General features: G+C 45.5%; 1 protein-coding gene across 1 annotated transcript in view; it reads left to right on the forward strand.

The window, feature by feature from the left end:
• LOC145342614 (gamma-aminobutyric acid receptor subunit gamma-4-like) overlaps positions 1-23,023 on the forward strand; it is a 229,624-nt gene that overhangs the window by 200,877 nt on the left and 5,724 nt on the right. Inside the window, exon 8 of the mRNA XM_080188158.1 lies at positions 7,815-8,014. Coding sequence (XP_080044284.1) covers positions 7,815-8,014 — 200 coding nt within the window. The remainder of the gene's footprint in view (positions 1-7,814; positions 8,015-23,023) is intronic.

Consider the following 23,023-nt stretch of genomic DNA (forward strand, 5'->3'; position numbering starts at 1 on the left):
CCCCTGACATCCGTCCTGTAGCTACCCCCCCTTAATTTAAAGTCATGCCCCCTCGTGCTAGCTTTCTCCATCCGAGGAAAAAGGCTATCACTATCCACCCTATCTAAACCCCTAATCATCTTATATGTTTCAATAAGATCCCCTCTTAGCCGCCTTCTTCCCAACGAAAACAACCCTAGATCCCTCAGTCTCTCCTCATAGGACCTCCCCACCATACCAGGCAACATCCTAGTAAACCTCCTCTGCACCCTCTCCAACGCCTCCACATCCTTCTTGTAATGCGGGGACCAGAACTGCACACAGTACTCCAAGTGCGGCCGCACTAGAGTAGTGTACAGTTGCAACATTACACTGCGACTCCTAAATTCAATCCCCCTACCAATAAACGCCAAGACACCGTACGCCTTCTTGACAACCTTATCTACTTGATTCCCAACTTTCAGGGATCTATGTACACACACACCTAGATCCCTCTGTTCATCCACACTATTCAAAGTCCTCCCGTTAGCCCTATACTCGACACATCGACACATATGTCTTGGTACACTAATGGGCAATTTGGCATGGCCATCTAACCTGGACATTTTTGGACTGGGAAGGAACTGAAGCACCCGGGGAAACCCATGCAGACACAGTGAGAATGTGCAAACTCCACACACACAGTCACTTGAGGCTGAAATTGAACCCAGGTTCCTGGCACTGTGAGGCAGCAGTGCTAATCAATTTGGTTAGTATTGGTTGGGAAATATTTTAAAACATCCTGCGGTCATGACAGACTTTCTAAGAATAACTCAGGGCACTTTGCCAAGACCTGGAACTAAAGCTACGTCTATTACTTTTATCTAAACGTAACATCTGGCTGCACCCACATAATCTGAAACTCTTCTCTCCATGGCTTCTGAAGACCTGGTTAACTTCAAGCAAAGTGTTGCATCTTTTGTTATTTTATCTCTATGTTATCTTTTGTTATTTCTATCTCCTTCACAATTGCATTGGAACGAGATAGGATCAGGCAGGCTAGGAAGGTGTTTGTCTGGGGTAAGGGGAGATACAAAGAAGTCAGGAAGTTACTTGGACAAATAAACTGGAAGGAGGCGTTCTTAGGGAAAAGTACCGAAGGAAGGTGGCAGATATTCAAGGAATGTGTGTCTGGAGCTCTGAATGACAACGTTCCGATGAGACAAGGAGGTTTTGGTATGTCGCAGGAACTGTGGTGCACAAAGGCTGTGTTGAACCTAGTCAGGAGGAAAAGGAAGGTGTACAAGAGGTTCAGGGAATTAGGAGAGGTTAAAGATCTTGAGGAGTATAAGGACTGTAGGAAGGAACTTAAAAGGGAAATTAGGAGAGCCAGAAGGGGTCATGAGAAGACCTTGGCGGGTAAGATTAAGGAGAATCCCAAGGCCTTCTATAAATATGTGAAAGGTAAAAGGATAAGAAGAGAAGGGATAGGACCTATAAAAGGTGAGGGGGGAAAGGTTTGTGTGGAACCAGAAGAAATGGCAGAGGTGCTTAACGAGTACTTCGCCTCAGTATTCACAGTGGAAGCTGATCTGGGAGATTTTGTTATGGATTTGCAGCAGATGGAAAAGATTGAGTACGTGAATATTAAGGAGGAGGATGTGTTGGAACTTTTGAATTCTATCAAGGTAGATAAGTCGCCTGGACCAGATGGGATGTACCCCAGGATACTGTGGGAAGCGAGGGAAGAGATTGCAGAGCCCCTGGCGATGATCTTTGCGTCGTCAATGGAGACGGGAGAGGTTCCGGAGGATTGGAGGATTGCGGATGTAGTTCCTATTTTCAAGAAAGGGAACAGAGATAGCCCGAGAAATTACCGACCGGTGAGTCTGACCTCAGCGGTTGGTAAGCTGATGGAGAGGCTTCTGAGGGACAAGATTTACGAACATTTGGAGAGGTTTGACATGATCAGGAATAGTCAGCATGGATTTGTCAAGGGCAGGTCGTGCCTTACAAGCCTAGTTGAGTTCTTCGATAATGTGACTGAACACATTGACGAAGGAAGTGCCGTGGACGTAGTGTACATGGACTTCAGCAAGGCGTTTGATAAGGTCCCCCATGCAAGACTTCTTGAGAAGGTGAGAGGGCATGGGATCCAAGGGCCTTTGGCCTTGTGGATCCAGAACTGGCTTGCCTGCAGAAGGCAGAGAGTGGTTGTGGATGGGGCTTTTTCTGAATGGAGGTCAGTCACCAGCGGAGTGCCTCAAGGATCTGTTCTGGGACCCTTGTTGTTTGTCATTTTCATAAATGACCTGGATGAGGAAGTGGAGGGATGGGTAAGTAAGTTCGCTGATGACACTAAGGTCGGTGGTGTTGTGGATGGTCTGGAAGGATGGCAAAAGTTGCAGCAGGACATAGATAGGATACAGGACTGGGCGGAGAAGTGGCAGATGGACTTCAACACGGATAAATGTGTAGTTGTCCATTTTGGCAGAACCAACGGGATGAACGAGTACACTATCAAGGGCAGAAGTCTGAGTAGTGTTGAAGAGCAGAAGGATCTTGGGGTCCGGGTCCACAGGACTCTTAAATCGGCCTCGCAGGTGGAGGAGGTGGTCAAGAAGGCGTATGGTGTACTGGCCTTCATTAATCGAGGGATTGAGTTTCGGAGTCGGGAGGTAATGCTGCAACTTTATAAGACCCTTGTCAGGCCTCATTTAGAGTATTGTGCACAGTTCTGGTCGCCTCACTATAGGAAAGATGTAGAAGCTATTGAGAGGGTACAGAGGAGATTTACAAGGATGTTGCGTGGACTGGGAGGCATGCCTTATGAAGTTAGGTTGAGGGAGCTGGGACTCTTTTCCCTGGAGAGACGAAGGTTGAGAGGCGACCTGATAGAGGTTTATAAAATATTGAGAGGAATAGATAGGGTGGACTCTCAGAGGCTATTTCCCCGGGTTGAAATGGTTGCTACGAGAGGACACAGATTTAAGGTGCAGGGAGGCAAGTACAGAAGTGATGTTAGGGGTAAGTTTTTCACTCAGAGGGTGGTGAGTGAATGGAATCGGCTGCCGTCAGTGGTGGTGGAGGCGAACTCGCTGGGGTCTTTTAAAAGACTTCTGGATGAGTATATGGGGTTTAATGAGATTGAGGGTTATAGATAGGTCTGTAGGTTGGTAGGTGTTGATGTGATCGGCGCAACTCGTGGGCCGAAGGGCCTGTTTGTGCTGTAGTGTTCTATGTTCTATGTTCTATCTCCAAGAAACAGAAACATAGAAAATAGGAGGAGGAGGAGGCCACCGAGCCTTCTAGCCTGCTCTACCAATCATTAAGATTGTCTGCTGATCATCCAACTCAACAGCCTAATCACGCCTTCCCCTATTTCCTTTGATCCCCTTTGTCCCATGTTCCCACCACACACGCATCTCTCAGCACGAGATGTGTGGCACCATCTAATTTGCGCTGAAAACCAGCAGGAAGACCAGGTAAGTATATTACATGTCATGTCAATGTTATTTTAATGTGATTAATGTGGCGGGCCCTGGGCTGAATTCTCTGGGCCTGCTAGCATCTCCCACCCCGCCAGGAGTACTTCACTCCAGTGGGGTTCAGACTAGCTCCCTACTGTCGGGGAACCCATGACCTGACCACACTGGAGTGAAAGAGGGGCAATTGGGGGTCACCCAGGGAGTTGGTGGCTGGGGGTGGTGCCCCCTTGGCATGGGCACCTGGCAGTGCTAGCCAGTTCCCCCAGCACTGCCCAAGGGAGTGGCCATGCCTAGGGGGCATCTTGGCACAGTCCACCAAACATTGGGCTGTACCAATTGGATGGGGGCTATTAGAGGTGAGGCCTATGGGGCAATTGGTGGGGGTTGAGGTCCTGCTGCCACTCTGCACGGAGATCGATGGGGGTAGGAGGGAGGACAGTGATTGGGGTGGGGACGGGACTGCTGGGGAGGGTGAATCTGTTTTGGGGGGGTGGAAATCGGGACAGGGGGGTGCCTGCTGGGAGCGGTGGGGTTGCCCGAGGAGGTAATTGCACTGTGGGTGGGGGGATCCTGGAGATTGAGGCAGTTCAGGCAGTGGGGAGGGGGATAATTTGAGGCTGGCCTGGGAATGGTCAAGGGGGCTGCAATCAGGACATGAGGGTGTTGGGGGCAGCATGGGGGTGGGGGGAGGGGTGGCACCCCAGGCTGGCCAGTGATCAGGAGTTGACAGTTCAGAGCCACTGTGCATGCTCAGAGGCCTGCTGTTTTCAGCCTCCTAGATGGTGAAACCTGATGATATTCATGCTGGTGGCATCTGCATTGCACAAAGTATGGGAGATTCTGGTATGAACTCCCACTGAAAATAAAAACAATGTGAATTACTCCAGTTTTCCTGTGAATTCGACACTTAGAAATTTTTTTAGGAGAATTCCACCCACAATGTTTTGGCCCCAACTGCTTTCTGTGGTAGAGAATTCCACAGGCTCACCACTCTCTGGGTGAAGAAATTTTTCCTCATCTCTGTCCACACAGGTTTACCCATATCCTTAAAGTATGATGCCTGGTTCTGGAGTCCTCCAACATCAGGAACATCCTTTTTGCACTGGGAACGTGGCACTCACTCTGTATTCACTTGAGGTTAACTTCGCTACGACTTGTCTGATAGCATTGGTGAATTCATTTCTTAGGTACTATCAGTTGAGAGTGTTTATTTTCAAACTTTCTAAAGGCCAAGGGTTAAGATAAACAGCAGGGTAGAAGTGTTGGTTAAAACCTGAGAGTAGCACATTACCAGAGTTTGCACTTACTCTCCAGCAACAGTGAGATTGATTAATGGATCTGAGCTTCAGTGCAAAGTGTGAAGCAAATATTTAAATATAATTTTGCCACAGCAACTCACATGATTAATGACCCTGTGGTGCAGCGAGCATATTAGTTAAATAAGCTACCTCAGCCACTTGACCCAATAAAAGTCTTGGTTAATCTCCTTTCTTGCTGTTTATACCTGAAACTGGCAGCAGTTCAGGATATGTTTGATTCAAATATACTTATTTGATTTGTCAAATTCATGTCAGTCTGTCTGAATTATGTCCAACCATGTACAATATGTAGAAACATGCTGAGAATTGAATCAATATCAAGTGGGGTCAGCATGATATTCATGTTCTATTTAATTAAGATCTCACTCTTTAGGCTTTTCTACTTTACAAAAGTCGGGGGCACCTGAGAGACTCGGGTAGATGCCATGCAGAGGACTTTCCACTGGGCAACACGGCCTCCACTCATCACCAGCTGCTGGATTTCCAGCATCAGCTCTGTGCCAGAAATCGGTGCAGAAGCTAAATAAGTTATTGTAATAAGGATTTATATCTGATTAGCAAGGCCTGGGACTGAAATCTCAGGCCAGCTAGCCTCTCCCCCTTCTCCCCCACCAGGAGTGTTTCACTCCAGTGGACTTTACAACAGCTGTCCACTCGCGGGGAGCTGGCAGCCTGACTCCGCTGGAGTGAAGAAGAGCCATGGAGAAACTCTAGGGGGGTCAAGGGTAAGAGGGGGTGCCCCTTGGGCATTGTCAGTCAGGCCTCCTGGCACTACCCAAGGGGCAAAGTGGCAGTGCCCAGGGGCACCTTGACACTGCCCACCAGACATTGTACAGTGCCAAGAGGGCAGGTCCAGCGGTGGTGCGGGGGGGAAGCGGATCAATGGGGGTAGGGGGTCCCGCTGCCATTCTGCATTTGCCAGTGATGGTGGGGGGTGGGGTGGGGTGGGAGGGGAGGCCAGCGAATGGGGCTGGTCATCGGGGTTGGGGGTGCGGTTTGGGGCTGCGGGATGTGGGGGGGGAGGTTGGATTGGGGGTTGGGGCTGCCAGAGGGAGAGACTGAAGTGGGCTAGGTGGGTGATGGGATCAGGGCTAGTCTGGTGTGGGGGTGGGGTCACACAGCCAGCAATGCAGAGTCACAAGGCTGGCAGTGTAGGGCTACGGCGTGTGTATGATGGCCTGCTCAACACTATGCTGCTGGTCTCTCCACCACCTGCAAGTTCCACCCCAAAAACTGACCACCTTGACTTGTAACTAAAACAATGTAGCTTCATTGTTGCTGAGTCCAAATCCTGAAACTCCCTTCCTGACAGCAAAAGGAAGCCCCACAATACCTGCTCAAATGCAACTATGGGTAGTAATGCAAATGCAAGTATGGGTAGTAAATGATTCCTGCCAGTGGTCGCTGCACACTGAGAATGGATAAACCTAATCTGTGTATGAAACCATCCCTTGCAATGCTTTAGTGCTCTGGGTGGCAGAGTTCTTCATTCTCACCTCTGTGAAAATTGAACTATTGTTTCTGAGAAATTTGAGGCTGATCCTGGCTCTGCTAATTTTCACTGCTTGACACATTGGTGAGGAATAGGGTCAAAACTACAGGTTAGAGAACTCAACCAGAAATGTACTTGCCGACTTTCCATTTCATTTATATTGGAAACCTAACCGATGGAGTTAAACACAACTGCAGGGAAGCTACTGGCTCCATCCAAGGTTATCTTGATGAATGTAAAGGAATTAAAGGCTAAGTTTCAGGAATGTTTTCACTCACTTGGAGTCTTGTGTTCTGGGAGCTAACCCCCTTTATCCATCGCCACTCCACCTATATTCAACTTCCACCCTTAAACCACTGCCTACCTTCATCCCCTAACCTTTGTCCACATCCACCCAGTGAGACCCTGCCCATATTCAATCAGCAAGACCCACATTTACCCAGCAAGATTCCGCCCACCTTCATTCTCTGAGACTCCGCCCACATTCACTCAGCTAGACTCCGCCCACATTCACCAAGCGAGATTCCGCCCACATTCACTGAGACTCCGCCTACATTCACCCACTGAGACTCCACCCAATGACTGCACATCCCCTCGCACATCATCCACTGAGTTCCGGGGGTCTTGCTAATAATGTCTCCATTCCTGGACTCCAGCCTGCGGTCTTGAGGCCATTTCAAACCAACTTGCACAGTCCTCTTATGTGAGCTTTCATCTGGATTTGAAACCATCTTCTCACCTAGAATCTCTCCCACTGAACCAGGCAGGATCCATTTTTATCAGTTCATTTTGGATCATGGATGTCAATGATAATTTTTTTGGCATTCCCAGTTAACCTGACTGTAATTTTCTGGAGCAGTGCTGAGGACAGTGAAGGATCCATGTTGGGATGGAATTAGATTCACTTGAAGGTCAGACCAGCAAATAGTGGCAGGGTTCCTTTCCTAAAGGAATTTTTGTGAACCCATTGGATTTCTCTTTTAGGTTGACTGATATAAATTTTGTCATTGTGTTTTTTTAATAGTTACGATGGAACTTGAACTCATTTTTTTTCAGGACTTCTAGACATGAGGACTGTGCCGGCACCTGGAGATCCCACCCCAGCTACCCCAGCGTGGGTTTCCTCCGGGTACTCCAGTTTCCTCCCACAGTGCAAAGATGTGCGGGTTAGGTTGATTGGCCATGCTAAGGAAGACCCTTATTGTCCAGGGATGCGTAGGTTGGAGGGATTAATGGGTATGATATGTAGGGATATGGGGTCGGGCCTAGGTGGGATTGTGTTCAGTGCAGACTCGATGGGCCGAAGGGCCTCTTTCTGCACTGTAGTTTTCAATGATTCTATGATTCAATGAAAAAAAAGCAGCTGCAATAGTTAGAATTATAATAGGGAGTTTCATATGCTCTGTCTGTTTCCATTGAATCGCTGGGTTTATTCTATTGAGTCACTAGCGTAGAACATGTGGAAACCAAAGAAGTTTAGCATTGAGATCAAAGCTGCCTGAAAAGATCAGTTCCAATCTACATTTATTATTTTGTGTGTGCTTGTTTTTCTTGCAGGAATCACCACTGTGTTGACCATGACAACACTCAGCACTATCTCCAGGAAAGCATTGCCCAAGGTTTCCTATATCACTGCCATGGACCTCTTCGTCTCCGTCTGTTTCATCTTTGTCTTCGCTGCGCTTATGGAGTATGCCACCCTCAACTACCTTGTAGGGACTGAGAGACCCAACCCCTCAAAACGCAAACTCAAACCTGTACGTTTCTAATGACCTGCCATCTGATTTCTTCACCAAACTACGTTTTGTTCCAAATAATGTCTATGGGCAAGTGGAATGATAGATCTGTACTTGAAGAACACAAACCAATTGTGAGTGACCAGAGTTGACTTTGGTTAGCTTGGGGCTGGAAAGTTCAGTGGATTTGAGCAGAATTTTCAAGTCTGCACACATGTCTGTTGGAAGAGGGGTAGGTGCCAAACAGCAGAGCCTCCCAGCCTGATCTCCAAGTTATAAACAGAGTTTCTCATCGAACAGATTGAGCAGTCAGAGCTACAGACTTGACAGACCGGCTCAAATAAAATACACCTGTCCAGCACGTCAGTGTTGATTTCACTGAGTTGCTGTACTGCTTCTACCATTGGGCAGTTCTGTGGTTCCAAGTTGTTTTTGAGAAGCTGACAAGAACAGAATGTTAGCAACAGTGCAGCAACACACAGGCAAATTCTGGTTGGAAAATTTATAGGGTGTGTGTGTTAGTGCGCAAGAAAGCTATAATGTGTGTGTGTGAGTAAGAGAGAAAGTGCTTGTGTGAAAGAGAGACAGTGTATGAGTGTGTGTGGGAGAAAGAGAGAATGTGTGTGTGAGAGAGAAAGAGAGAATGTGTGTGTGTGAGAGAAAGAGAGAATGTGTGTGTGAGAGAGAAAGAGAGAACGTGTGTGTGAGAGAGAAAGGGAGAATGTGTGTATGTGTGTGTGTGAGAGAAAGGGAGAATGTGTGTGTGAGAGAAAGAGAGAATGTGTGTGTGTGTGAGAGAGAGGGAGAATGTGTGTGTGAGAGAAAGAGAGAATGTGTGTGTGAGAGAAACAGAGAATGTGTGTGTGTGAGAGAAAGAGAGAATGTGTGTGTGAGAGAGAAAGAGAGAATGTGTGTGTGAGAGAGAAAGAGAGAATGTGTGTGTGAGAGAGAAAGAGAGAATGTGTGTGTGTGTGAGAAAGAGAGAATGTGTGTGTGAGAAAGAGAGAATGTGTGTGTGAGAAAGAGAGAATGTGTGTGTGTGAGAGAAAGAGAGAATGTGTGTGTGTGTGAGAAAGAGAGAATGTGTGTGTGAGAGAGAAAGAGAGAATGTGTGTGTGAGAGAGAAAGAGAGAATGTGTGTGTGTGAGAGAAAGAGAGAATGTGTGTGTGTGAGAGAAAGAGAGAATGTGTGTGTGTGAGAGAAAGAGAGAATGTGTGTGTGTGAGAAAGACAGAATGTGTGTGTGTGTAATGGAAAGAGAATGTGTGTGAGAAAGAGAGAACGTGTATGAGAGAGAAAGAGAGAATGTGTGTGTGAGAGAGAAAGAGAGAATGTGTGTGTGAGAGAGAAAGAGAGAATGTGTGTGTGTGTGAGAAAGAGAGAATGTGTGTGTGTGTGAGAAAGAGAGAATGTGTGTGTGTGTGAGAAAGAGAGAATGTGTGTGTGTGTGAAAGAACAAATGTGTGTGTGTGAAAAGAGAGAATGTGTGTGTGTGTGTGTGAGAAAGAGAGAATGTGTGTGTGTGTGAAAGAACAAATGTGTGTGTGTGAAAAGAGAGAATGTGTGTGTGTGTGTGAGAAAGAGAATGTGTGTGAGAAAGAGAAAATGTGAGTGTAAGAAAGTCGCTGGGGTCTTTTAAAAGACTTCTGGATGAGTACATGGGATTTAATGGGATTGGGGGTTATAGATAGTTCTATGACCTGGTAGGCATGGATACGATCGGTGCAACTTGTGGGCCGAAGGGCCTGTTTGTGCTGTAGTGTTCTATGTTCTATGAAAGAATGTGTGTGTGTGTGTGTGTGTGTGTGTGTGTGTGTGTGTGTGTGTGTGTGTGTGTGTGTGTGTGTGTGTGTGTGTGTGTGTGTGTGTGTGTGAAAGTGAGAATTTGTGAGTGTGTGAGAAAGAGAATGCACGTTTGTGAGAAAGAGAATGCATGTTTGAGAAAGAGAATATGTGTGTGAGAAAGAGAAAGTGTGTGAGAAAGAAAGAATGTGTGTGTGTGTGTGAGAATGAGAGAATGTGTGTGTGTGAGAGAGAGAGAGTGAGAGAATGTGTGTGTGAGAGAGAAAAAATGTGTATGTGTGTGTGTGTGAGAATGAGAGAATGTGTGTGTGAGAGAGAGAATTTGTGTGTGTGAGAATGAGAATGTGTGTATGTGAGAAACGGAGAATGTGTATGCGTGAGAAAGAGAGAATGTGTGTGTGAGAGAGAGAATTTGTGCATGTATGAGAGAAAGAGAGAGTGTGTGTGAAAGGGAGAATTTGTGTGTGAGAAAGAGAACGTGTGTGTGTAAGAAAGAGACAATGGGCCCGATTTTACCATTCGGAGTCTAAGAGCCGAGTCCAGGCATAATACAGATCCGAGCCTAGAATCCTCTTTGCGGCACGCCCATACACTTTTTGTCAGCTTCTGTCTGATCCGTGCTGTGGGTGGGGCTTAGAGCTGCCAGAACGATAGGAACACTGAACTGTGCATGCGCAGTTCGAAAAGATTTGTGAAAGCGCACCCGGTCAGGAAAGAAAAAAGAGGCAGACACAGCAGCTCTCTGACACAGGTCATCCTCTGGTGGTGGAGAAGGAGGGAGGGGAGGGGAGGCGCGTCAGAGCATCCTCGGGGTGGGGGAAACAGGTCAGAGAATTCTCTTGGGGGGGGTGGGGAGAGGAGGCGCATCTGATATATTTCTTGGAGGGGGGGGGCGCGAGAGGGCTGATCGTTGTCTGGTGGTGGTGGGAGGCCCGATCGCTCACTGGTGGGGGCGTCGGATGGATCTCTGGTGGTGGGGGGGGGGGTGTCTGCTGTCACTCTGCAGGCAATCTGTCCTCCCCACCAGAGGAACAAATCCCTCCTCCTGCAGTGGCCACACGTCCACTCCCCACCAATCGCCCGCAAAGTGTCAGCGGACACCCCTGTCCCCCATCCCTCCCCACCAATCGACCGCAGAGTGGCTGGGGACCTCCTGCCCACCCCCCCCACCAGAAATCCATCCGCAAACCCCCCCCATTCAATGAGCGATCAGCCCCCCCCACCACCACCAGACAACGATCAGCCATGTCGTGCACCCATCCCTCCCAGAGATACATCTGATCCACCTCCCTCCCGCATAGGATGCACTGACACCCCTCCTCCCCAACACTGCACCCCCCCCACCACCCCCCCAGCAGATGCACTGACTTGCCTCCCACCCCCACCCCTCCCCCAGAGGATGATCTGGGTCAGAGAGCAGGTTCTGAAGCCGCTTCGGAGGTTCCCCTGCAAAAAAAAAATCGGCTTTGGATTTTTATTTTGCAGGTTGTTTACAGCGCGGATCCAGAATGGACCAGAAGGTGGTAAATTGGGATTTGGTGGTAGAGTTCATTAAATCGATTCAAATACATGCTAGTGCATTTAAATCGTCGGCCCGCCCGATTCGGGCATGGGTCGGATCCTCCCCCAAATCGGGTGTCAGTAAAGCCACAATCTGCTTGGATTCGGGTGCAGATCGCGTTAAAGGCCCGATGCCTGAATTTTTACCACGACTTGGTAAAATCAGGCCCAATGTGTGTGTGTGCGTGAGAAAGAGAGAATATGTGTGAGAAAGAGAATGCGCGTGTAAGAAAGGGAGAATGCGTGTATGTGTGAGAAAGAGGGATTGTGAGTGCCTGTGAGAAAGAGAGAATGTGTGTTTATGTCAGAAAGAGAATGTTTATGTTGTATGTTTGTGCATGTGTGTGTGTGTTTGAGAGAAAGAGAGAATGTGTGAGAAAGTGAGAATGTGTATGTGAGAAAGAGAATATGTGTATGTGTCTGAGAAAAAGAGAATGTGTGTGTTGGGGGGAGGGGGGGAGAAAGAATGGGGATTTGTGTGTGTGAGAAAGAGAGAATGCGTGTGTGAGAAAGAGAGAATGCGTGTGTGAGAAAGAGAGAATGCGTGTGTGAGAAAGAGAGAATGCGTGTGTGTGTATGAGAAAGAGAACGTGTGTGTGTGAGAAAGAATGTGTCTGTGTGGGAAGAAGAGAATGTGTATGTGTGAGAAAGAGAGGCTGTGTGTGTGTGAAAGAGAGGCTGTGTGTGTGTGAAAGAGAGAATGTGTGTGAGTGAGAAAGAGAATGTGTGCGCTTGTAAGAGGGAATATGTGTGCCTGAGAAAGAGAGAATGTGTGTGTGGGAGAAAGAATGTATGTATGGGTATGGGAGAAAGATGTGTGTGAGAAAGGGAGAATTTGTGTGTGTGTGAGAAAGAGAGAATGTGTATGTGTGAGAAAGAGAGAATGTGTGAGTATGAGTGAGAGAGAGAATGCGTGTGTGTGTGAGAGAGAGAATGCGTGTGTGTGAGAAAGGGAGAATGTGTATGTGAGAAAGAAAATGTGTGTATGCATAAGAAAGAATGTGTGTGTGTGTGTGTGTGTGTGTGTGTGAGAGAAAGAGAGAATGTATGTGAGAATAAGAAAATGCATGTGTGTGAGAGAAAGAGAATATGTGTGTAAGAGAATTTGTGTGTGTGTGAGAAAGACAATTTGTGTGTGAGAAAGGGAGAATTTGTGTGTGTGAGAAGCAGAGAATGTGTGTGTGTATGTGTGTGTGTGAGAGAATGTGTATGCGTGTGAGAAAAAGAATGTGTGTGTGTGTGAGAGAAAGAAAATGTGTGTATGTGAGAGAAAAAAGAATTTGTGTGTGTGAGGAGAGAATTTGTGAGTGTGAGAAAGAAAGAACTTGTGCGTGCATGAGAAAGAATATTTATGTGTGTGGGAGAGAGAGAATTCCTGAGAGAAGGAGAGTATTTGTGCATGTGGGCAAAAGAGAGAATGTGTGTGTGTGTGAGAAAGAGAGTGTGTGTGTGTGTGTGTGTGTGTGTGTGAGAAAGAGAGTGTGTGTGTGTGTGTGTGTGTGTGTGTGTGTGAGAAAGAGAGTGTGTGTGTGTGTGTGTGTGTGTGTGTGAAAGAGAGTGTGTGTGTGTGTGTGTGTGTGTGTGTGTGTGTGAGAAAGAGAGTGTGTGTGTGTGTGTGTGTGTGTGAGAAAGAGAGTGTGTGTGTGTGTGTGTGTGTGTGTGTGTGTGTGAGAAAGAGAGTGTGTGTGTGTGTGTGTGTGTGTGAGAAAGAGAGTGTGTGTGTGTGTGTGTGTGTGTGTGTGTGTGTGTGTGTGAGAAAGAGAGTGTGTGTGTGTGTGTGTGTGTGTGTGAGAAAGAGAGTGTGTGTGTGTGTGTGTGTGTGTGTGTGTGTGAGAAAGAGAGTGTGTGTGTGTGTGTGTGTGTGTGTGTGAGAAAGAGAGTGTGTGTGTGTGTGTGTGTGTGTGTGTGTGTGAGAAAGAGAGAATGTATATGTGAGAAAGGTAGAATGTGTGTGAGGAGGAGAGAATGTGTGCATGCGTGAGAAAGAGAATTTGTGTGCGAGAAAGAACTTGTGTGCGAGAAAAAGATAATTTGTGTGCAAGAAAGAAAGAATTTGTGTGTGAGAGAAAGAGAGAATTTGCATGTGGGAGAAAGAGAGAATGTGCGCACATGTGAAAAAGAGAATTTGCGCATGTGTGAGAAAGAGAATTTGCGCATGTGTGAGAAAGAGAGAATATGTGTGTGGGAGAAAGAGAGAATTTATGTAAAAAAGAGAGAATGTGTGTGTGTGGGAGAAAGAATAGGTGTGTGGGAGAAAGAGAGAATTTATGTAAAAGAATGTGCACATGTGGCAGAAAGAATTTTTGCATGTTGGAGAAAGAGGGAATATGCGCGTGTGGGAGAAAGAATGAGTTTGAGCGTGTGTGTGTGTGTGTGTGTATGTGCGTGCGTGAGAAAGAGAGAATGCATGTGTGTACAAGAGAATGCATGTGTATGTGTGTGTGTGAGAAAGAATGCATGTGTTTGTGCACATGTGAGAAAGAGAATGTGTGCACGTGTGAGAGAATGTGCACGTGTGTGAGAGAGAACGTGCGTGTGGGAGAGAATGTGTGTGTGAGAAAGAGTGTGTGTGCGCGTCTGAGAAAGAATGTGCATATGTGGGTGAGAAAGAAAGCATGTGTGAGAAAGAGAGAGCATGTGTGTGCACGTGAGAAAGAGTGTGTTTCTGAGCACATGTGAGAGAGACTGTGTGCATGTGAGAGAGAGCATGTATGAGAAAGAGAGTGTGTGAGTGCGTGTGTGAGAGAAGGAGCGTGTGTGGCGCATGAGAAAGAGAGACCATGTGAGTGTATGTGTGAGAAAGAGCAAGTGTGCACGTGAGAAAGAGTGTGTGTCTGCGCGTGTGAAAGAGCGTGTCTGTGCACATGTGAAAGAGAGAGCATTGTATGAGAAAGTGTGTGTATGCTTGTGTGAGAAAAAGCATGTATGTGTGCATGAGAAAGAGAGCATGTGTGTGCATGTGAGAAAGAGAGTGTCCGCGCATGTGATAGGGAGCATGTGAGTGCGTGTGTGAGAAAGAGGTTTTGTCTGTAGTGGGAACTTGGTTGGGGGCAGGCTAGCGGGAAGTTTGAGGAAAAGTTAGCACTTGAGATGGGTGGGTGTGGAGGGGTGGCAGGTTGGGAGATTGGAGAGGCAATTGAGGAAGGCCGAAGGGGCAATAGTGTTTGTGGGGAGGTTAGAAGGGGAGATTGAGGAGAGGTTGAAGGTGGAATTGGGAAGAAGTTTTAAGGGAAGATTGCAGGGGGAGGTTAGGGAGTGTTTAGAGATGGAATTTGCAGGAAGGTTGGAGAGTAGGTTATTTTGCAGTTGCCGAGTGAGATGGCAACAGGTTGGAGGAGGAATTGAGAGGGAGGTTTCATGGGGAGTTTTTGAGGAATGTTGGAGGGGGAATCAAAAGATGCAGAGGAGATTAGGGGAAGATTTGGGGGGCAGTTTTGGGAGGCACAGGAGCAGTTGCGGGGGACTGAAAGGTTGGAGTGGGAATTTGAGGGGGGGGATTGATGAAGTTGGTGGAAGGTTAGGGAAAGTTAAGTAAAATTTGGAGGGGGCATGGGAGGAGGTTGGAAGGGGGAAATTGTACGGAATGTTTCTCAAGGGAATGGGGAGGAGGTTAGCTACAGAGTTGAATTATTTTGTAAATGTAGTGATTTCTTTGTAGCCATTTTCCAAACATCAGTTGATTGCTCTGTGAATAATTATCCTTCAATAATCAGCATTGAACCTTCAGTTTCACCATTGCCACAGTCACTCTGCGCACTGTGTACGGATGTAATGAAAGAAAAACAAACCCCAATTTTAAACAGCATCTTTCACAATGTCTCAAATTGCTTTGCAGCCAATTAAATACTTTTGTAGTCCCTGGTATGATGCAGACAATGTTACCAAGTGGCAGAGCAGGCTCGAGAGGGCCAAATGGTCTATCCAACGAATACATATGTTTGTATGTTGTCCGGCATGGATGAGGTTAGCTGGGTTAGATGTCTCTGTCATCCATAATTATCTTGCAAGCAAAGGATGGAAGCATGGCTGGAGTACTATTTATTTTGTTGCAACTGAACATTTGTAAGCAGGCATTTTGGATCAAAATTGGCCGGATAGAAGTACATAATGGGCTCAAAGTGAATCTGTAAACTGCCTTATCGTCTACATAATTCTCAAGAGTCTTTTGCATTGACTTCAATATTGTCCTTCTGTTTAGTTACCTATGTAACTAAACATCTCATTCTGTCTTTGATTTAATTTGATTTATTATTGTCACGTATTAATATACAGTGAAATGTATTGTTTCTTGTGCAGTATATAAATGAAGCATACTATACATAGAGAAGGAAAGGAGATTGCAGAGTGTAACAATCATAGCTGGGATGTAGAGAAATATCAACTTAATATAAAGTAGACCTACTTAAAAGTCTGATGGCAACAGGGAAGAAGCTGTTATTGAGTCAGTTGGTACATGACCTCAGACTTTTTACCTTTTTCCCTATGGAAGAAGATAGAAAAGAATATATCCGGAGTGCTTGGGGTCCTTAATTATGCTGGCTGCTTTTTCGAGGCAGTGGGAAGTGTAGACAGAGTCAATAAATGAAAGGTTGGTTTGTGTGATGGACTGGGCTTCATTCACAACCTTTTATAGTTTCTGCAGTCTTGGTCAGAGCAAGAGCCATACGAAGCTGTGATAAAATCAGAAAGGATGTTTTCTATGGTGCTTCTGTAAAAGTTGGTGAGAGCCAGAACAGACAAGCCAAATTTCCTTAGCGTCCTGAGAAAGTAGAAGCGTTGGTGGTTTTTTTTAACTATAGCATCGATGTGGAGGGACCAGACAGGTTGTTGGTGATCTGGACACCTAGAAACTTGAAGCTCTTGACCATTTCCACTTCATCCCCGTTGACATAGTCAGGGGCATGTCCTCCACTATGCTTCCAGAAGTCAATGACTACCTCCTTCATTTCTTGGTGCATTTTGTTAGTTTTTTGAGGTATTGAAATATCATGATAATATTGTGTTGAATAGTAGATATTGAAAATATATTGTAGTGAGAAGTAGTAATCAGCAGAGTTTTCAGACTTGCTGATTAAGAAAACAAAGTTAAATTGTGGAATATCCAGTCTTTGTGCTCTGACCTCTTAAAGGCCATTGCACAGAGTCACATGAGGGCTCTAATGCTTCTCAACGATATTGAAGAGCCGCATTTTTCAATCATTCTGCTTTGTTGCTCAGACATCAGTTGATCTTTCTGATCTGAGAGATTACTGAGAAAATAGAATCCAATTATACTCCTATATGAAGTAATTATTTCAAACGACATGCAGACAAGAGAAAGGCTTCTTCTGCTTTTAAGAATGGAAAAAGTCTTGTGCAGTTTTTTTTGGGTTGCAAGTATTATGACAAATGTCACACACAAGATTTGTATCATTTACCTCCATATTTTTGATGGAACAGCACTAGGAATCAGTACGTTGTGCAATCTGCATATGCCGGGCTCACTAAAGGTATGAGAGGTGAAAGACAATATTCTTCACTGCCTCTCATTACAGAAGGAGTCTGTTATCTCTGTGCAGGCTGATTGGCTATTTTTAATTATAAATAAATCTATCAATTTTAAATCTACAGTTAAATAAGGAAATAAATACTCAATATTTAATTACAAAATAATCTGAAATTAAACCACAAACTATAATCTGGATGCAATTTATCTATAAATTCTAGAATATTGCTAATCCAAAGATAAAGATTTACACTGACAACACTGTCAGTATGTTGGGACAGCAGAAGATGGGCATGCGTGAACAGCAAGGCTGTCCCAGATCTGCCTTGAGTCACTCCAAAATTGTTCATGTGTGCATTAGAGACATTCAAACATGTAAGAGAAGAGGAGGATGACCATCTCAATAACTCTCGGTCACACCTTAGAAGAAAACATGAGTCCAATGGGACAGTCGGTTAGCAAGGCAAAAGGAAACCAGATGAGATAAAGGATTGTCACAGTCCTATTCAACTTCTAAACTTGTTATCTATGAGAATAAAGGTAAGGGTGAAGGGATTCTAACCTGAATGATATCATTGCATTGTAAACAGGGAGCAGTCCAAGGGATAAATGAGCAGAATGAAAATAGGAAGACTACAGTCCTGGAAGATTTGACAATCTGCATAGAATCACAAATTAATTTGGCCTATAGTGTGTGTAGTTGGTCTTTGGTAGGTCATATCCAATTAGTCCAATGTCCTCAACTCTTACCCCATAGCCTTGTAATATGTTTTTGATTTGATTTATTATTGTCACATGTATTAGGATACAATGAAAAGAATTGTTTCTTGTGTGCTGTAGAGACAAAATGTACCATTCATAGAGTATAGGGGATAAGGAAAGGATAGGGGGCAGAACATAATGTTGCAGTTAATGATAGGGTGTAAAGAAAGATCAGAAATATGTGACAAGATCATTCAAAAATCTAATGGCAGCAGGGAATAACCTGTCCTTGAGTCAGTTGGCACGTGACCGCAAACTTTTGTATCTTCCCAATGGAAGAAGGTGAAAGAGAGTATGTCCGGGATATATGGGCTCCTTATTCATGCTGGCTGCTCTTCGGAGGCAGCAGGAAGTGTAGACAGAGTCAATGGTTGGGAGGCTGATTTGAATGATGGATTGGACTTTGTTCATGACCCTTTGTGGCTTCTTGCAGTCTTGGACAGAGCAGGAGCCATACCAAGCTGTGATACAAACAGAAAGATCGCTTCTTATGTTGCATCTGTAAAAGTTGGTGAGAGTCGTAGCTGATATGTCAAATTTCCTTAGTGTTCTAAGAAAGTAGAGGCATTGGTAGGCTTCCTTAACTATAGTGTCAGCATGGGGGAACCAGGACAAGTTGTTGGTGAGATAAACACATTGAAATTTTGAAGCTCCCGAACATTTCTACTTCATTCCCATTGATGTAAAAGGGCATGTTCTCCACTACGCTTCCTGAAGTTGGTGACTATCCCCTTCATTTTGTTGACATTGAGGGAGAGATTATTATCACTGCACCAGTTCACCAGGTGCTCTGTCTCTTTCCTGTACTCTGCTTCATCATTGTTTGAGATCCAACCCACTATGGTAGTGCTACCAGCAAACTTGAAAATTGAGTTGGAGCAGAGTTTGGCCACATAGGTGTATAAGGAGTGCAGTAAGGTGCTGAGGACATAGCTTTGTGGAGCACTGGTGTTGAGGATAATCACGGTGGAGGCGTCCTTGCCTATCTTCACTGATACTGTTTATCCGATTCCAATCTGAAAGCTACTATAGGATCAGCTTCCCCTATTTGCTGCATGAAAATAAATTCTCGCTCCCATTGCCCCTCCAGTTTTTTGTTTTGTCAATGAAGTCTGTTTCTCTAATTTCTGACCCACTCAAATCAATTTCACGTCATTTACTCAGTCAAGCCCATCGTGGTTTTAAATATCAAATCCCTTGAAGCTTCGCCGCTCCCAAGGATTTTGACAGTAGGGAGATTCAGTAATGGTAACATCATTGAATGTCAAGGGACGGTGGTTAGATTGTCTCTTATTGATGATGGTTGTTGCCTGGCATTTGTGTTACTTGCCACTTGTTAGCTTATTGGAGTTTTTGAAGATGTAACTAATGGAATAAGAAAGGAAGAATCAGTGGATGTAGTAAATTTGGGTTTTGAGCATGCTTTTGATAAAGTCCCACATAAGAGGTTAGTGTGCAAAATTAAAGCATGCGGGATTAAGAGTAATGTATTGATATGGACTGAGAATTTGCTAGCAGATAGGAAACAGAGAGTAGGAATAAATGAATCCGTTTTGAAGTGGCAGGCAGTAACTTGTGGAGTCCCACAGGGACCAGCGCTTGGCCCCAGCTATTCACAGTTTACATCAATAATTTAAATTAAATGTAATATTTCCAGAAATCCTGATGACACGAAGCTTGGTGGGAATGTGGATGGTGAGGAGGATGTTAAAGAGGCTTCAAGGTGATTTAAACAAATACAGGGCAGATCATAATGTGGTTCAATGTGAAGTTATCCACTTTGGACAGAAAAACGGAATGACAGAGTATTATTTAAATGGTGATAGAGTGGGAAATGTTGGCATACGAAGGGGCCTGGATGTCTGAGTGCACCAGTCACTGAAAGCAAGCATGCAGGTATGCAAGCAGTTGGAATGCAAATGGTATGTTGGCCTTCATTGTAAGAGACTTCAGTACAGGAGCAAAGATGTCTTACTGCAGTTGTGCAGGGCCTTGGTTAGACAACACCTGCAAAAATGTATGTAGTTTTGGTCTCCTTGTCTAAGGAAAGATGTGCTTGTTGTAGAGGAAATACGATGAAAGTTCACTGATTCGTGAGATGGCAGGATTGTCGTTTGAGGAGATATTGGGCCAAATGGGCCTGTATTCACTGGAATTCAGAAAAATGGATGGGATCTCATTGAATCATATAAAATTCTAACAGGGCTGGGCAGATTAGCCAGATGTTGTTTCCTCCAGTTAGGGAATCTAAGGGTTATAGTCTCACGATATGTGGCAGGCTATTGTAGACTGACATTAGAAAACATTTCCTCATGAGGGTGGTGAACCTGTGGAGTTTTCTACCACAGAAAACTGTGGAGGCCAAATCACTGTATATATTTAAGAATAAAATAGATTTCTAGATGCTAAAGCTGTTGAGGCGAAGGGGCAAGAGCGGGAGTATGGTATTGAGATAGAGAATCAGCCAAGATCATATTGAGTAGTGGAGCAGACTTGAAGGGCCAGCTGGGTTATCCTTGCTGAACTTGTCACTTCAATGTCACCAAACTCCCCCATGTGATCCAACAGCAGCAACCGTGCAACGTTCTTTGTGTCACGTTGAGGCTGACACTGAGAAGCATTTCTGGGGCCAAGGCTGCCAAGGACGGAATGCAGATTTTAAGCAAGCCACTTGGATGTGTCTGCATCCTCTGTGTCTCTTTGACATCTGTCACTCACACAGTTAGGGATGCTAACCTGCATTAATCCTTACATTCTGATGGATGTGACTCATCTGAAAATAACAAGTTTGTAAATGTCACATTTCAATTGCCGCTCTGAAGCAAAGACAGTCTACCATTATGGCTATTCCTGGTGATCTGCAGAAGGCTTAGACATCATGAAGATCTCAAGGTTGCTTCATTTGATAATAAAGAACACACATCAGACTCACTACATCCTCGCTTCTATCCAATGGCTTTCCTCAGCATAGCTTCAATACGTCACATGCACCTCCAGAGCTTGTTCTGATGCTCCACTGAGCACAGTATCTCACCATTTTTAATCACTATCACTGACCTATGTGAGTGCAAAGTTCAGGCTACACCCAGCGCCGCATCCCAATATTGTGAATAGAGCCTTGTGACTGCTGGATGGACAACCAAAAGGTAAACATCTTAAGGATGTAGGCCCGAGAGTGGCCTAGCCTAGGTACACTCAGGAAACAACTTCCTCACAATTATTGTTGATTCTGCCACATGTGGATTCTGAAACCCAGAAACACAATAAACACAGAGGAGCATACATGAGCTAATAGACTAATTTTTAATCAGTAAGGGAATTAAGGGTTATGAGGATAAGGCAGAAAAGTGGAGTTGAGGATTATATCAGATCAGTCATGATCTCATTGAATTTTGGAACAGACTCAATGGGCCAAATGGCCTAATTCTGTTCCTTTGCCTTATGGTGCTATGAACCCTGAGAAGGGACTCATAGTTTGGAATGCCAGCTGCATCACAGAGAGTACATGGATTTCCAAGATATATCTATTTCAACATCTCTCCTTCTACAATAGGACTTGACCTTTCCCGAAAGCAGCTGAGCTGGAAATACACATTAACCTCAATCTTACGCAAGCACGATTCACACTGCATGATCCTGCAAAGCATGTGAACCAGGTTCTCTCACGAGGAAACTTTGACTGAAAGATGATGCATCAGTAATTTTGGAAATGATATGTGAATGGGTAGACAGCACTTGGACAAGAGGCACCTGCTAGAAATGGTGGAGGGACCATGGTGTCACAACCTGTTTGACAGCAACACAGCTCAAAGAGGAGACATACATTAAATTAGATGTGAAATGGGTTGCATTGCATTTACCAAGAAGTCTCACAACACCAGGTTAAAGTCCAACAGGTTTATTTGGAATCACGAGCCTCTGGAGCACTTCATCAGCTGGTGTTATAAGACTTTAACCTGGTGTTATAACCTGTTCCTACTGTGCCGACCCCAGTCCAATGTCGGCATCTCTACATTATGGCATTGCATTTAGATTCGCGAACCTTGAAGCATATGGCTAATACCTGTGCCACCATCGTGCTCCTAATATTCCTCAGTTTTCCTAACCCTGCTGCTACAACTTGGTGTTTCCCCAACATTCATAGCATGGGTGGAGGCAGCCTGCTGACTGCCACACCTTATTCCTGTGTTGACTTTGGTGGGGTCCTCTGGGGGAGGTGGGGGGGGGGGGGGGAGGGAGGCGGGGCGGGGGGGGAGGGGGTGGGGGTGGCAGGGGCGAGAACTGGAGCTCCTCGGACTGCTTTGGGTGTTGTGTTGTAGGCATCAGCACCCTCACCAGCCTGTGGAGCTGAAGCTGATAGGGTCACAAGAAAAGGGGATTGAAATCAGATAGACACTCCCAGAGTCACCTGGATAGCTGCCCTCAGGTGTATACCTGTTGATCCTCCACCCAATGAGTGCCCAAGGGCTCCTGGCTGACTCCTTGAGTTGAAAGGAGAGTGATATCAAACTGCCACAAGCCCCTTTCACGTAGCCACTATTGGATGCCACCAAGGGCTACAGAGACAAACGGCTGATGCTGCAGCAGTGCGGGACAATTGTCCTGGAGCAGAGTCTCCACAGCAACCATTAACTTGCTAGTATTGACCTCAGCATGGTGACTCAATCACCTGAGACTGAAGGCCAACAGACCTCTCCATCATTCACTGCAATCTGTGGAATGTAGCTGAAATTCCTTTCTGATGTTCCCTGGACTGTCGCTGCAACTCCAACAACTGATTTTGGACAGAGTCTTGAGACTCATCAAACCAAGACTCAGCAAACCCTTGCCTCCGGCAGTCCTCCCAGTACTGGGGAGCTTGGATGTCCCTGCCTCTGCATGTTGTGAACCAGGTTGTGTGTTATGCTCACCAGATTGTGATGCTAAACTTAATCTAGATCTAAGTTCTAGCAATGTGTGCGTCTCTGTGCTCATGAAGGGTATTGGAGAGTGCTGTGATGGATCCTCAAGGCTGCTTAATACAATTTCCTCATCTGAAGTGTTTTGGAGCTGATGGACAGGCTCGCGGTTCTCCTGAAACTATTAACAAAAGAAAATTAGTGTGTGGCAGATGAGTTGAAAAGAGGGCAAAATATTCACAATGTCACTGTTTTGTGGGAAGAGTTGTTATAGGTTCCTCACTTGTGTGTGCTCCCTCCACCATCATCAGGATGTAGATGTGTGATGGGCAGGTGACTCAGTGAGGGAAGAGCAATGACAGGATGAACTTACCCTGATGGCACAGATGGGATTTCGTCTGGAGTGAGGCAGCAGGGAGGTCATGGTGCGGCGGGTGAATCGGAGACTTCTCGTCAGAGTTCCTGTGGATGAGTATTTAATGAACTTTGCAGCAAATGATACAGCATGAAAACCCATCATTG

The sequence above is a fragment of the Carcharhinus amblyrhynchos genome, chromosome 4, assembly GCF_965287045.1.
Source record: "Carcharhinus amblyrhynchos chromosome 4, sCarAmb.v2.hapA, whole genome shotgun sequence".
Taxonomy (NCBI): domain Eukaryota; kingdom Metazoa; phylum Chordata; class Chondrichthyes; order Carcharhiniformes; family Carcharhinidae; genus Carcharhinus; species Carcharhinus amblyrhynchos.